This window comes from Cibotium barometz, chromosome 7, assembly GCF_041138505.1.
Source record: "Cibotium barometz isolate CiBa-2024 chromosome 7, ASM4113850v1, whole genome shotgun sequence".
NCBI lineage: Eukaryota > Viridiplantae > Streptophyta > Polypodiopsida > Cyatheales > Cibotiaceae > Cibotium > Cibotium barometz.
The window spans coordinates 23,717,618-23,733,516 of record NC_141052.1 but is presented as its reverse complement, the minus strand read 5'-3'; the positions used below and the strand labels follow the sequence as shown (position 1 = coordinate 23,733,516).

The window sequence follows — 15,899 nt, the reverse complement described above, 5'->3', positions numbered from 1 at the left end:
GTGGCTAACCCCTATCCCATATCTGATTCCCCCAACGTGGCTAGGTGTGCTTACCAGGCATGATATTCTCTCGTGGCGGTCCGTGGAGCAAATGAGGGCAGTGGTCTGCTCACTTTTTCTATTGGATCCCATGGCAGACTAGAGAGATCAGAGCTTCCCTTAAAAGACTTCAATGGCTGCACCTTGCAGAGGGTGACGGTGATTGGTTTTCGGGCACGGGAGTGTCACATAGACCCAACACTAGCCAAGGTGACCAGGGAGAGATTTTGGTGGTTAAGGATATGGGAGTGCCGACCTCTCACATGCCTACAGTGAGACCCGGGAGATTGGACTTGACATGACCCCGCGGATCGGGAGGAGACTCTAGATGCCTCCCTCTTTGCATGGCCATTGGTAGTCTCACAGGGCCTCTCAGAGCACTTCCTCTCAGATTTCTGGAAGAGGCTTTGGGACAGTTTTCGGCCTAGAAAGGTAACCCTCTTTCTTTGGTCGATGGCACACATGAGCTTGCTGGTCGGTACTTGGTTGGAAGTTGGAGGTCAGCCAGCAACTTGCCCGCAGTGCGGCCACCCTCGAGAGTCTCAGCGACAATCTTTGGGATTGCCCGAAGCATAATTGTTTCCGTACGGCGTACGACACCATATCATATGGAATACCATATGGTACGATACTGTAGCGACTTGTACGGATTTTTCCAAAAAAATGAAATAAAAGAATTCGGAATCAAAAAATAATTTTTTTTTGGGTATAATGGTCTTGTTTTTGCTTGTCTATGGCTATTTGAGATTCCTTTGTACTATGATGCTTCCCTCCTTTTTAAAATACTCCATATCTCGAAATTGAAAATACTAAGTTTAGAAGTATTTTTTTAAAACACCGTAGTTTATCACAATAAGAAAAAAAATTATATCGTAGCGTATTTTCCTGTATGGTATCGTACCTGACAACTATGGCCCGAAGGCTCAGTAGATTTGGGAACGGATTCTCCGCATCTTCACTATGGACAGGGCATCGACCCTGATCACTACATGGGGCACTGTCGCTTGGGCCTCAAAGAAAGGAGTGGTCAAGGATTATGAGGAGGATGGGGGAGGGCTAGCTCTTCGGATCCATCGTATTTCAGCAGTACCACTCACAGCCCCACCTATAGACTACTCGTGACCAGGCTCATGCCAAAGATGGAAGATTTGCAGTACAATTGGAAAGCTAGATGCAACGAGGCCATCAAGGATACCCACACTCCACCGGCTGAGTCCATCAGGAGCATATGGCTCGATATCATTCACACCCTCCGCACTCAGTGGGGGAAGTTACAAGGAGGTTCTAACCGCATGCGGAAGCGGCGGGAAGCTTTCTTGAGGCTTGGGACGCCTTGTCCATTTCTCACAGATAGAGGTGGTTCTGACCGCATGCGAAAGCGGCGGGAAGCTTTCTTGAGGCTTTGGAGGCCTGGCCCATTTCTCATACATAGAGGTGGTGACCCCACTTGGCATTACAGACCACCTGTGTGGTTGTTCCCCCCCCCCCTCCCTCTCCTCTTGTATGTGATAGCCTCCTCCTCACAGAGTGGCCAGCAGGAGGAGAAGTGTCTCTTCCCCTTATGATCATTTGATTCCCGCCCTTAAATGAGGCGCGTTTCTATAAAGCCCTTCATGGTGGTAACTAGCCCTTTGTGGCTGTTTTTTCATTAACTAATCGAAGGATCTTTTTCCCCAAATAAAATATCGCCTTCTCCTCACAAACCGGCAAGCCAGAGGAGAAGTGTCGCTTCCCCTTATGATCATTTTATTCCCGCGCTTAAATGAGGCACGTCTATATTTAGCCCTTCATGGTGATATCTAGCCCTTTGTAGCTGTTTTTTCATTAACTAATAGAAGGATCTTTTTCCTGGAAAATTTTAAAAAAAAATCACCTTTTCCAGGGTTTAAAAACATGAGAAAAGACACCCAAAAAGAGTACATTTTTGTGGTGACCAACTTATAAATTTTTGTATTCACATTCTTTAAAATAAAGGAGGACATTATTGATAAGTTTGGGCACCGTGAACAACTTATTGGCAACAAAACTCGTGTAAAGAAGAAAATGATTAGAAGCTGCCAAACATCGTCACTTACGTGGGCTTTCCTAAAATCGAATACCTTGCACCCATCAAAGCAACACGACAGGAACTCCTTTCGCCATGATCAAATAAAGGCTGCTTTTTGACTCGCTTCAAGCCCCGAATGGTACCTTCCCGACTGTGCCTACTCTACAGTGCTTGTCGACTACCCTGTCAGCTTCTATGCATTTTGTGACTTCTGTTCGTGCTGCACCTAATCATACTGAACCTGTTGTCATAACTGCTGTATGTGTTGGACCTGCTGTGGGTTGATGTCCAATACCTTCCGTATGAATTATACCAACTGTACGACAGCCTGGTACTGTACAGTAAGTGTACCCTCTGTACAGTAAGTGTACCCTCTGTACCCAATCCAGTTGTACCAGCCACCAGGTGGTGTACCCTCTATAAATTGGAGCCCTCTCTCTTCTTTAAGGGAGGCTCTCTTGCTGCGCACTAGCCTCTACCACTGTTATAGGCTGTGCCCTATTGATGGCTACTCTCTTTCTCTCTCTCTTGAAGGCTGTCCATGAAGTATACCAACTGTTCAGGAGGCTTCCATCGCGAAGAAATACTTAAGCCATTGTACCTATTGTATCAGCCATTGTACCTGCTGTACAAGCCCATGTACTGGCTATACCGGCTCAATGGAGAGTCATACCGGCTATACTAGCTCTGTTGCATGAAGACCCGTGGTGTTTGGGCCCTAAGGAAGAATCAGTACCCACATGGAGGTATATGGATTATATTGTTGGCTTAGCATTTCTACAACCTGTGTACCAGCTAAATTTTATGTTTGCCTCGTGTTGGGTTGTGTTATGGCATTTGTATATGGATAATCCGGCATCTCCCGTTGAGGAGAGTAAGGCCCTCAAAGCTTGTATATGATATTATTTTCCGTGCGTAATAATATACTGCAAGGGAGGGTTGGTCCATTTCGGCCTCTATGCGGTGTCAGCTTTGCACATCTCTCAGTTCTATGGATTAAGTGGCATATGTTTAAGGGTGTGGCCCATTTAAGTGTTTTATTGCATTAATGGTCACGTGTTTTGCGAAACCCCCGGGTCCTCCAGAAGTTACATTGGTCACCTCAACATCTTCCAACTAGGCGCTTTGCGCAACGCTACTCCATTTGCTCTCTTGCAACAGCTACCCGCATTCGTTGCTACCGTCACCTAGTGTGGCCGCTTTCACCTATAAAACAGCTACTCATGTACGTTCATTGTGGCAACTCTAAAGCCACGTAGATGCTATGTTGACAACCCATCAGCCGTCTTTCAACACATCTGAACTTGTGCCCAACAAGAAACCAAACACGTCAGCTCTGTGTGCCAACAACCACAGACAGCCGCCTGCTGTGGAGAGCACAGCCGCCTGCAGAGGAGAGGGCAGCCCCACGCAGCCTGTAGAGGAGAGTGCAGCCGCCTATGGAAGGGAAGCGCAGCCCCACGCAGCCGCCTGTAGAGGAGAAAGCAGCCGCCTGTAGAGGAGAGGTGTAGCTGCCAGTGTAGAGAACGCAGCCCACCAATCGTGCAGCAACCTGAGGGCAAGCGGAGAGATATGATCGCCTGCACCGTCGTGTCTATCCAAGTGGGTGAGGTGGTCGCCAATATGAAGGTATTGCATAAGGCACACGTCCACAGCTAGCCGGCCCCCCCTAGCTTGCATGGAGGCGGCCAGTTCTAAGGTGGGGTGTGGGTAGGTGGCCATGCACCCACCCCCTAGCTTGCATGGAGGCGGCCAGTTCTAAGGTGGGGTGTGGGTAGGTGGCCATGCACCCACCCCCACACATAGGATTAAGAGTGGGGTTTCCCTCCCCACCTTGGCCCATACGTGGGTGCCCATAATGGGTGCCCACCCTATCAAGGACATCATTAATTATTAGGGAGGGTGCCCACTGTTTAATAAATGTGAACCTACAACCTTATAAAAACAAAGGTTAAAAAGAATGCTATAAAATAAACAAGTGCAATACACTTACCACCTGTTCACACGCAACAAAACTCGTTAGAAGACAGAGCAAACTTCACGACTCACTGGCAGGCGTCCCCGCTCAGTAAGTGGCACGTCAAACATGCAAACACAAAAATACAAGTCATGCGAAAACAGTTCCAAACATGCAAAACATGAATGCATGTGCAAATAGTATCATGGACATATCTCCCGTTCATGGAACAAGTACAAAACATCTGTCGGCGGGCACAATGATGGCATGACAGAAAAACATAAATCCCAGTCTTCCTATGGAGTGACAGTCCCATAGGTAAGACAGATCCAGGCACGAGCCTCCCTATGGAGTGATAGTCCCATAGGCAAGACACGGCACAAATACTGGCTCTTCCATGGCGTGACAATCCCATGGGTCGAACACAGTCCAGGTCATACACGGGTGGCACCAGTCTGGCTCCCGTCCATGTTATGCAAAAATACTGGCCCCTTCACATGAGACACTGGCCTAGCCTCAAGTGAACGAGACACAAATCTAGAGATGGACCAAATGGTCGACCAATTAGTGATATCCCCCCGGGCTTCTAAAGAGTTGTCCTCAACTGAAAAGCCTCAAGATATGCCTGCAACAACTGTGGGTAGTCAACAAAATAATCCTCATTTACCCACTTTGCATCAATGGGCAAATAATTCTTGAACTTCACAATGTATCTCCTGGAAAGCTTTCCTGCAGGTAGCTTTCGCTCCTTGTGAAAAACAATCTGTTCTAGCTGGAGGATCTCCTCAAGCTCATCAATCTCTGGCGGATCTTCTGTGAGACAGGCTCGTCAGGATCTAGCCCGACATATTTCCGGAAAAGACTCACATGAAATGCATTGTGAATTTTCCAATGACTAGGTAAAGCAAGCCTGTATGACACTTCATTGATCCTTTGAATCACCTTGAAGGGTCCATAAAAGCGAGAAGAAAGCTTAGGATATGATCCTTCTCGTCCTGGCCTTTTCCGAAGCCTAGCTTTCTCAAATTTCAGCAAATCCCAATCACCTTCTTTGACTTGCATGTCCCTTCTACGCTTGTCAGCAGCCATTTTATGCTTATCTTGTGACCTTGCAATGGCTGTCCGTACCTGAGCAAAGGCTACATCCAAGTCACGAACATATTCATCAGCTGCAAAAATCTCATCCTTTGTACGAAGGATGGGTGGCAATACCACTCTGCCATAAATGATCTCAAATGGAGCCTTTCCCGTGGAGGCATGAATTGTATTGTTGTAGGCAAACTCAACAAGTGGAAGATACTTCTCCCATGCAGTCTTTTGATCTACCACATAACACTTCAACAAATCCAACACGGTTGAATTTGCAGCTTCACTTTGACCATCCATTTGGGGATGATAAGCTGATGAAAACTCAAGTTTAGTGTCCATATTATCAAATAAAGCCCTCCAGAAGAGGCTCGTAGTCCTGGGATCTCTATCCCCAACAATGGATTTAGGCATACCATGATGTTTGAAAATATTAGCAAGAAAAAGCTTTACCATATGCTCAACTTTAATGGTTTTCTTGACGGGCAAGAAATGAGCTTGCTTGCTAAACCTGTCCACAATGGTCCAAATAGCATCATTCCCATGCTGGGATCTAGGCAAGTCCATAATAAAATCTTTGGTAATACTTTCCCAAGGTTGCGAGGGAATAGGCAATGGCTCAAGCAAACCTGAAGGTTTTTGCCTCTCAAATTTCACCTTTTGGCAAGTAATACATGCAAGTACATAAGCTTCAATGTCTTTACGCATGCTTGGCCAAAAGAAATCTCTCTCAATCATGCGTGTAGTGGACATGATACCTCTATGACCAGCATAAGGTGGAGCGTGACATTCCTCCATAACCTTTGGACGCAAATCCTTCACCACACATAGGCAGTTATCCTTCATAAGATAACCCTCGTTGATAACATAAGAGGCATGTGAGTGACCAGCCATCAAATCAGTCCATATATGGCAAAAATCAGCATCCAAATGATACAAATCTCGCATAGCAAATAAGTCCCCATGAGAGGCCACTGAAACTGCAGCCACATAAGGCCTCCTGGATAATGCATCTGCCACCACATTTTTCTTTCCCGGAGTATGCACAATCTCAAAATGAAACATGGAAAGAAAGTTTGCCATTCTTATCTGCTTCTCTGAAAGCTTTATTTGAGATAGAAGTATCTCAAGCTTTGATGATCTGTCTTGACTACAAATTCATTCCCAAGAAGATAACGTTTCCATATCTTTAAGGCATAAATTACAGCCAAGAGCTCTTTCTCATAGATATCCATATGAAGCTCAGCATCATGCAAACGACAGCTCTCATATGCAACTGCATGCCCTTCTTGATTTAGGACAGCCCCTATACAATTGCCACAAGCATCACATTCTACTACGAATGACCTTTGCAAGTCAGGAACTGAAACGAGACCCAAGCAGGGGTCACCCCTTCCTGGACTCACTTCTCCAATTAGCACTTTAATATACACTCTTAAAAGACCATAGCACAAGACAAAATAGCCAAAAAAAAAAAGTAATTAACAACTCTGAGCATAGATAGATGACACCACACTGAGGCCGGAACGGCCGGAACGGCCGGCCCCCCCTCCCCCCCCCCAAGGAATGATATTATTACTTGGGAGAATTTGTTACAAGTACACGGGCCCAAGGCCAGATTTCCATTAAGCAATGCACAATGAAAACAAAGTATCAAACCCGAATATGTTTGTTGATGCCGAGTCTGCAGTCACCAAGGGCTGCCCTGTCCATAGCACCTTCCAGAGTCACACTCCGCGTGCAATCCACCCGTCCCTGGCACTACGGATCACGCCGTGCCAGTCCTAGCGATGGGGCACCCTCACGGAGTTGACTCGGTGAATGGAAGAGGAGTCCAGACATAGGAGAGCAAGAGAATTCCTCGTTCTTCGCGATGAGAATCTTCTGGAGCCACCGTACAGCCAGTAGGAAGAGTGAAACAACCTGGGCCACTTGTAGGGAATGCGTATGACCTAAATCCACGCGGAGAACCCCACTGGCCTGACCTGAATCACACGTGGGAGTGAAGAGACCTGTTGCTGGTCTGAATCACACGTGAATGCTTGTACTGACCTGAATCACGCGGGGAAGTGAAGAGGGCACCTGCTAGCTGTTTTGAGTACACACGTGAGAGAAAAAGAGAGCTGTCCAGACCTGAATCCACGCGTGGAAGTGAAAAGAGAGAAGCTGTACCATTCAGTCCATGGGAAAAGGGTTCCAAAGATGCTGTACGGCCAGAATCAACAGGTAATGATGATATTGTACTTCCTGTACCTGCTGTACCTACTGTACGACCAGAATCAGCAAGAAATGAGGATAATATACCTGCTGTACCTGCTGTGTGGTTCAGTCCTCAAACAATAGTTGGAATAAGAGCTGTACGACCTGTTTCATGAGAATAATGAGTGCTCCAGCTGCTGTACGGCCTGTTTTCTCAAAATCCCAGCAAGCAGTGGTGTTTTTCTCCTCACGAATGCAAGGGAGAGGGCTGGAAGTGAGGCGCCTTCTTCCCATGCAAAGGATTGGGTGTGGTAGGTGGGGTAGGTGGCCAACCCCCACCCCACATGCTATAAAAGGGTGCCCAGGCCAAAAGAGGGTGCCCACACTTATAAAGTGTCCACCTACTTTTAATGAAATATGAAACCTGTAAGTTATAAGGCTTATAACTTAAAACTCTTATTAAAATAAGGATTTCCCACCTGTTCACACGCCACAAAACCTGTCAGAAGACAAGGCATTCCACGGCTCACGGGAGGGCGTCCCCGACCCCTGAGCTAGACACACATGACAGGCATGCAAACGAAACCAGTTCACGCGAAAACATTTCAAAGGCAGGCAAACATGAGTGCACAATGCAACATTGTTAAAGGATAATCTCCGTTCATGTACTTGCACAATACTTGACATTTCCGGGCACAAGCAGGTCCACCGGAAAGTCAATTCCAGGTACACACACAGTGTACAATCCACCCGTCCCTGGCACTACGGATCACGCCGTGCTAGTCCTAGCGGTGGTAATCCAGAAACATACACCGTGTGCAATCCACCCGTCCCTCGCACTACGAATCACGCCGTGCCAGTCCTAGCGATGGAGCACCACTACGGAGTATGCTCATCCAGAGCCCAAAGCTCACACAAGAAGATAAGAGGACCATTAGATAGCTCAATGGTGACAGGAACAATCAATACGGGTCCACATATAATAGCATGCTTGAGCTGCAAGAAGGCATCCTGTTCTTTTGGAAACGCCTATAGTATGAACATGATCCCAAAAAACCACGTACTTTATGTACGTTTTGCAATTCTCGCCAATTCCGAATGGTTTCTATCTTTGCAAGATCCATTGTTACTCCATCCTTGGATACAATGTGACCCAAATAATGTATCTCAGAAAGAAAGAACTCACTTTTCTTGGCATTAATGAAAAGTTTATGCTTCCGCAACTCTTCGAACACGGTGACCAAATGAGTTCTATGTTCCTGCACATTCTTGGAGAAAACCAAGATGTCATCAAAGAATACACCTGTGAATTTGCATTGGGATCGGAATATCCTATCCATCATATGATTAAACGTGGCAGGAGCATTGGTGAGACCAAAAGGCATCACCAAAAATTCATATAATCCAAAAGCTGTTCTGAATGCAGTTTTATGGACATCTTGTGGCACCACTCGTATTTGGTGATAACCACTCTTCAAATCAAGACGGCTGAAACAAGCCGAACCATCACTACGCGGGATTGGGAATCTATTCTTGATGGTAAGCTTATTTAAAGCTCTATAGTCCACACACATGCGGAATGACCCGTCTTTCTTTTGAACAAGAAGCACGGGAGAGCAATAAGGTGAGGAACTAGGCTGAACCAAACCTTTCTCTAAAAGCTGCTTCATGATCTCTTCTTGTTGTGCGGCACTCACACGGTATGCGGATTTGTTAGGTGAAGAACTCCCTGACACAAGATCTATGCGATGATCCTCGGGCCTTTGGGAAGGTAATTCACCTGGCAATGCATCAACAAAACAATCGTTGAATGCATGAAGAAGATTCAGCCTATCGTAAATCATAGCATCCACATTTTGATGACTTGATACAATGCTATCACGAACAAAAACCAAGTACGCAGAAAGACTCTTTTTCATTGCTTTATTAATCTGGATGTGAGATACTTATTGGGATCAAGGTATTGCTTGTGTGTGTGTGTGTGTGAGAGAGAGACAGAGAGAGAGAACCACCTCCTAGAGAGTGGCAATGTGTGTGCCTTGTCTATGTGTGAACCAAGGGTATCAAATAATATTTAGATATTTGTGTGTGCTTGCCATAAGCAGTAATGTCATTGAGACAACTTTGTAACCTATAAAGGTGCATGTACTTAAATGAAGAAATCAAGTTAATTATCATATCATTGAGTTGTGTACTCCACTCTCTCTTTACGAACAAAAGGTACAAAGTAAAATTGGGGTCTTTTCAAGAATCTACCATCTCAAGTGCTCCTGTAGAAAATCAAAAGTATAATTTGAGATTTTTCTTGCAAATCTTGCTTAATCAAAGCATTAATCTTAAATCCCCAAACAATTTTCAAAATTGAGAGCATATATCAAGCATTGGAGTGTTTTTATATTCTCCTATAGCATCAATTTCAAAAAGCCCTAATTTTTTGAAAACCCTATTTTTTTCCGCGAGAGGAGATGAAAAATTTGCTTTATGTAATGTTTCAACCTCAGAGCCATTAAGCATATCTTCAAGTTTTTAATGTAGTATGAACGGGCTCCGTTATAAACTGTCCACCTCAGGATTCTAATGAGGTGTGAACCTTGACCTTATAAATACTTTATAAAAGTAAACCAAGTGTTAGTGTGACCGCTCCCTAAAGGAGGCCTACAGATCGGAAGACAATATACATATATTTAGAACACTTAACTAAAGTTAACAATGGAAACAACATTAGCAACATAAATACTGAAAATACCAAAATACACATGACACCAACACTGGGGCCGGAAAGAGCCGCCCCCCCCCCTCAATACATTTGTATTTCTTGGAGTATTTATTTGTACAAGTGTCACGGGCCAAAATAGGCCAGATTTCTCCACACAGGGAGTGAATACAACTCAAACAAATTGGTTCAAGTCGATGAGGATGTGTTGGTCGGAGAAGTCTCAAATCACAGGCACATTCCCACCTTCACTAGGTGCACACCTGCCTTTCACTGGTCTTTCTGGACGGTGCACTAGCAGGCACGCCCGTACTAACACAGGCCAAGGGGTATACCGCGGAGGAAATATGGCCTGGTTGTCATGTGCACAATGTGTATCTATCGTGTACTACACGCACACAAGACTAGCTTCAAGGTTTGGGGAAGCTTGGAGCTAGGCAGACTGACTGGCGAGCTAAGTTAGGGATAGACTAACGAGCGGGCATCCAAGTATGGACGGACGGGCGTCCAAGTGTGGACGCTCGATGACCGGCCAAAAGCCTATAAAAGGGTGGCCAAGGTTAGTCATTAGTTCACATATAGTCTCGGGTGTCTTTGTGAGAGCTCTATGGTCAGGAGCCTGGATCTGGTGTAAACGTGCACCTGCTTTATACAGCCAAGGCCGACAGCAGTCTCGAGGCCCGCAAGGGTAGCTTCGTGGCGGTATGGGACGTCACGAGGTAGAGGTTGGTCGGTACGTCCATCTAGTTAGCTCAGCTCGTGGCTCGAAGGGGACAGCCAAGACTTGTGGGCTTGCCCACAGCTGTCATGGTTGGGAGGTGAGTCAGGCCTGCACCCCCTTCACATTTGCTTGGTTTTGTCAGCAGGTTTCGAGTCTTGTACCAAGAGTGTTCTACGAGGTAATCCTATGGGGATTTGGCAGTGGTATCAGAGCAAGCCTCGAGAACGAGCAAGTTGGTAGGTAGAGAAAAAGAGGTCAAAGAAAAGGTATGAGTTCGAGAAGATTGATGTTTTTCTGAGTATACTGCTATTTTTTCAATTTCAGCATGTTATTTTGCATCGTTGGAACCCATGTTAGGGATTATGGTCTTGTTAAGAGTTGTTTTACTTAGCTAGAAGAAGGGCTGTGTTTTTTCAACAAGGGAAAGAGAAGAGCAACCTGACGGCTGTGTAAATTTGCGAGAGAGAGAGAGAGAGAGAGAGAGAGAGAAAAGAAGCGAAGGCTGTTCATGTCTTTGTGACACCTGAAGGTTGCGCAACCCACCTGAACGAAGACACCTATATGCACGTAAGTCTTGCACGCAGGCTGGATGTACACGCAGGCAACGTAGGTGCGCCATGTATAAACAGGCGCAGTCGGCCAGCTGTGTGCCCAGGCGCCCAATTGTATGCCCAGGCGCCCAATTAGATGTATAGGCGGCAACGCCAAGCAAGTGGACGCAGTCAGGTGCTATTCGCACAGCCGGGTGTACTCAAGCGTAGGTGCGCAAGCGTTAGCGACAGCCGTATGCAAGCGGCCGTTATTCGCAAGCAAGCAGGTACACGCAAGCAGGCGGCGGACGTGGACACTCGTCGGATGGCATGAAGGCGGCGCTAAGGTGCTGCACGAATTTACGAAAAGCAAAGTCGCCGACCCTACAGGGTTTTTTTTTAGAAATTTAGCTTCTTTTTTTTTTTAACCCACGTTGCTTTCATTTTTTGCTGCACCTTAGAGAGGGTTTAAAAAACCCACTTATTGCTTTGTAAGTGTTTTTTTGTTAGAAAACCAAAAAATATATCTTTTTTTGCAAAAAAAAAACACAAAAGCAAAAGCTAAGTTAGCTTTTGGGGAAGCCTATATATTCCCCTTAAGCGGGCTTCTTGCCACACATCTCTCAAGCTCTCAAGCTCTCTAGCACTCTTATTTATGCAAAATAAATCTTTTCTCTCATCTTGCCCTCTTCAAGATGTCGACCCAAGGATCCAAGTTGAAGCTCCTTCCCGAACGTGAAGACCTGCAGGCTACGGAAGCCACCGATGGCGATCTTTTCGACGATTTTGTTTCAAAATCAAATTTCCAAGAGTTTAAAGTTGCTCTCAAAGCTTTTTCCTCGAAACGTCAAGCACAAGTCGCCGCGCCCTACTATAGATGTTAATGAATTAAGTGTGTTTGAAAGCAAAAAATTAAAGAAGATACTTGATTTGTTTCAAGATGTATTTCCTAAGAAACTGCCATCAGGCTTATCACCTGAAAGGGTAGTAGATCATCGTATTGACTTGGTCCCTGGTGCTCAACCTGTTAGTATTCCACCTTACAGGATGAGCCAAGCTGAGGAAGATGAGTTGGCCAAACAACTCAGATTATTTGAGGATGGGCCAGATCCGTCGAAGTAAATCACCTTGGGATGCACCTGTGTTGCTTAGGAGAAAGAATGAGAACACCTGGAGAATGTGTATAGATTCCAAGAGATTGAACAAGCTGACAATTAAGAACCGTTATCCTCTCCCTAGATTAGATGACCTGATTGACCGGTTAGCCGCAGCGAAATATTTCACGAAGATAGATTTACCTACTCGTATTAACTGATCATCAGTCAATCAAGTATGTGTGTGACGCAGATGATTTGAGAGGAATGAAAGCTCGATGGGCTGAATTAATGCAAGATTTTGATTTTGAAATTCGTTATCGAAAAGAGTCCATGAATAGTGTCGCAGATGCGCTTAGTCGAATTAGAGAGGTGAATACTTTGTCGTTCATCGAGATTTCTACGGACTTATTTCAGTCATTGCGAGGGCTTTGCAAGATTGATAGTTATTTTGGTCCATTTTGGCAGAAGATCCAAGACAGGCGCTCATTGATTGACCAAGACTCAATGACTGAGCAGCCTACCATTCAAGCAATGGATGATTCGGAAGAGTTTACTATTCCGTAATGACAAAATTTGTGTACCACAGATCCCGGACATTTCCAAGATTCTTAAGGAGTGTCACGACGCCCCTTCTGCTCGACACCTTGGGGTACACAAGACATTGTCGTTAGTGAACACACTTTTTATTGGCCAAAGATGAAAGGGTATGTAGAAGATTATGTTCTCAAGTGTCAAGTTTGTCAAGCAAATAAAGTTGAATGCTTTAGACAGAGGCTGGGTTATTGCATCGTTTGCAAATCCCAAGTAATAAATGGAAAAGTATCTCCATGGATTTTATTACCGGATTGCCAAGAACAAGTCAAGGCCACGATTCTATTTGGGTTGTGGTAGATCGCTTGACAAAAATGGCTAGATTTTTACCGACATGGAACACCATTACAGCTACGCAATTAGCACGGCAATTTATCGAGCAATTGTTTAGACTGTATGGGTTACCGCCGCAAGACATAGTCAGTGATAGGGACTCTAAGTTTAGAAGTGACTTTTGGAGGCTTGTTTTTTAGAAGATGGAAACAACTTTGAATTTGAGTTTCTCAGATCATCCTCAATCTGATGGCCAGACTGAAAGAGTAAATCAGATTTTGGAGGATATGCTTCGAGCATATGTATCCAAAAGACAGAGTTCATGGAAGGATTATCTTCCTATGTTAGAATTTACATATAATAGTACTAAGTATACGAGTACAGCTTTTTGTCCTTTCATGCTTATGTATGGTTTTCAACCTAGATCACCTGTTACAGTGGGATTCTCAGGACTTCAGCATGATGCAGCACGTAATTTTTTGCAAGATATGCAAGAAATGTTACGAGTTGCAAAGGAATCTATTAGAAGTGCTCAAGACCGAGACAGATTTTATTCTAATAGACATCGTTCATCCAAAGAGTTCTCTGAAGGAACGATAGTGTATTTGCGAGTTCCGAAAGATTCCGAGACTTTACGAACAAGTCGATCTCTGAAATTATCCCCTAGATATTGTGGACCATTTCGTATTACACGACGGATTGGTTCAGTTGCATATGAATTGGATTTGCCTTCTCATGTGAAAGTTCATCCTGTATTTCATGTCAGTAGACTTAAGAAGGAAGTATTCGGTGGAACTGACCAGTTAGTTACTCCTCAAGAAATCATAGATGTCCAAGATATGATATTTGTTCCACACGAACCTAAAAAGATTCTTGGATTTCGTGAAAGACGATTGCGTAATACGCTTATCACGGAATACAAGATCAAGTGGAAGGATCGTGTTGAGGAAAAAGCTACATAGGAGACATTGACTACTCTTCAGAGGGATTACCCTGATTTTTTAGTGAGCTCTTAGAGGAAGGGGAGAATGTCATGTGCACAGTGTGTATCTATCGTGTGCTACACGCACACAAGACTAGCTTCGAGGTTTGGGGAAGCTTGGAGCTAGGCAGGCTAATTGGCGAGCTGAGTTACGGATAGACTAACGAGAGGGCACCCAAGTATGGACGGACGGGCGCCCAAGTGTGGACGCCCGATGACCAGCCAAGAGCCTATAAAAAGGTAGCCAAGGTTAGTCATTAGTTCATATAGAGTCTCACGTATCTTTGTGAGAGCTCTATGGTGAGGAGTCTGGATCTAGTGCTGACGTGCACCTGCTTTATGCAGCTGAGGCCGACAGCAGTCTCGAGGCCGTCGAGGGTGGCTTCGTGGCGGTATGGGACGTCGCGAGGTAGAGATTGGTCGATACGTCCATCTAGTTAGCTCATCTCGTGGCTCGGAGGGGACAACCAAGACTTGTGCGCTTGCCCACGGCTGTCATGGTTGGGAAGTGAGTCAGGCCAGCACCCCCTTCACGTTTGCTTGGTTTTGCCAACAGGTTTCGAGTCTTATACTAGGAGCGTTCTACGAGGTGATCCTATGGGGATTTGACACTAGTTCTCCCCAATAAGCTTTACTCCCAAATTCCCTAGTGTGTCTAATCTTCATTGGCTCTTAGAAGCTCTGAGGACGAAGTTAGCACCACCACATAGGGAAATACTAACCACACCAGGAAAACTTCCTGAGCATGGTCAACAAACATGCTTTGTTCTTGCTTTACAGGAAACTTAAAGAATTCTCTGCATTTAATTTAACAAATTTTAAATTTACACAAATGAGAAACATGAGGACACCTAGTACAACAAGTACAATCTCGTGCAACAAATACTCTGGTACAATCGGTACAATGTAAGTACAAGACAAGTATAATAAGTACAATTCAACAGGTACTATTCAACAAATACAAGATACAGCAAGTACTATTCAATAAGTACAGCAGATACTATTCAGCAAGTACAGTCCAGATTTAGCAAGTACAGTCCTGATTCAACACATGTAAAATTCAGCAGCCAATTCAAGGCCATGCGATGGAGAAAATGCCGAAATTCAGTCCATGGAGAGCATGCGAGACGGAGAGAATGCAGAAATTTTGCCCAAGGAGAAGCAAGCGATGGAAAGAATGTAGCCAACCTTCTCACACGTGAAAAAATTTCTTCATGCAAAAGTTATCCAAAGATTTTAAGGCTTACACAATATTAAAGGTTATTTAAAATGCTCATGGGCACCCTACACAGATAATGTCCTACCCCTAATTTAAATATGTGTGAACACATTAGCTTATAAATATTAAAGTTGGCCATAACTTATAAATTTTACATTTTAAAAAGAAAAAAATGATAATACTTACCACCTGTTCACACGCCACACCACCGAGTCAGCAAACAGCACTCCACGGTACATTGAGGACGTCCCCATCCAGTGTACTGGCACGGCATAACAGGCAAACACATGCAAACAAGTCACGCAAAAACAAATTTATACATGCAGACATAAACGCATGTGCACATGTAATGGACGAAATCTCCCTATCATGAAACTTGTACAAAAAGTTCATGTCGGACATAAAACTAGCGCGACAAAAATATAAAAATATGTCCTAGTCTTCC

The 15,899-nt window shown here is 44.8% G+C and overlaps 1 protein-coding gene across 3 annotated transcripts in view; it reads right to left on the bottom strand.

Moving 5' to 3' along the window:
* Positions 1 to 15,899, bottom strand: part of LOC147636797 (uncharacterized) — a 55,594-nt gene that overhangs the window by 24,121 nt on the left and 15,574 nt on the right. Inside the window, exon 3 of one of the 3 annotated variants that reach the window (XM_086800353.1) lies at positions 15,641 to 15,716. The exons of the other annotated variants lie outside the window; for them this stretch is intronic. Within the exon in view, the coding sequence (XP_086656479.1) occupies positions 15,648 to 15,716 (69 nt within the window). The 3' untranslated portion in view covers positions 15,641 to 15,647. The remainder of the gene's footprint in view (positions 1 to 15,640; positions 15,717 to 15,899) is intronic. 3 annotated transcript variants of the gene reach the window in all.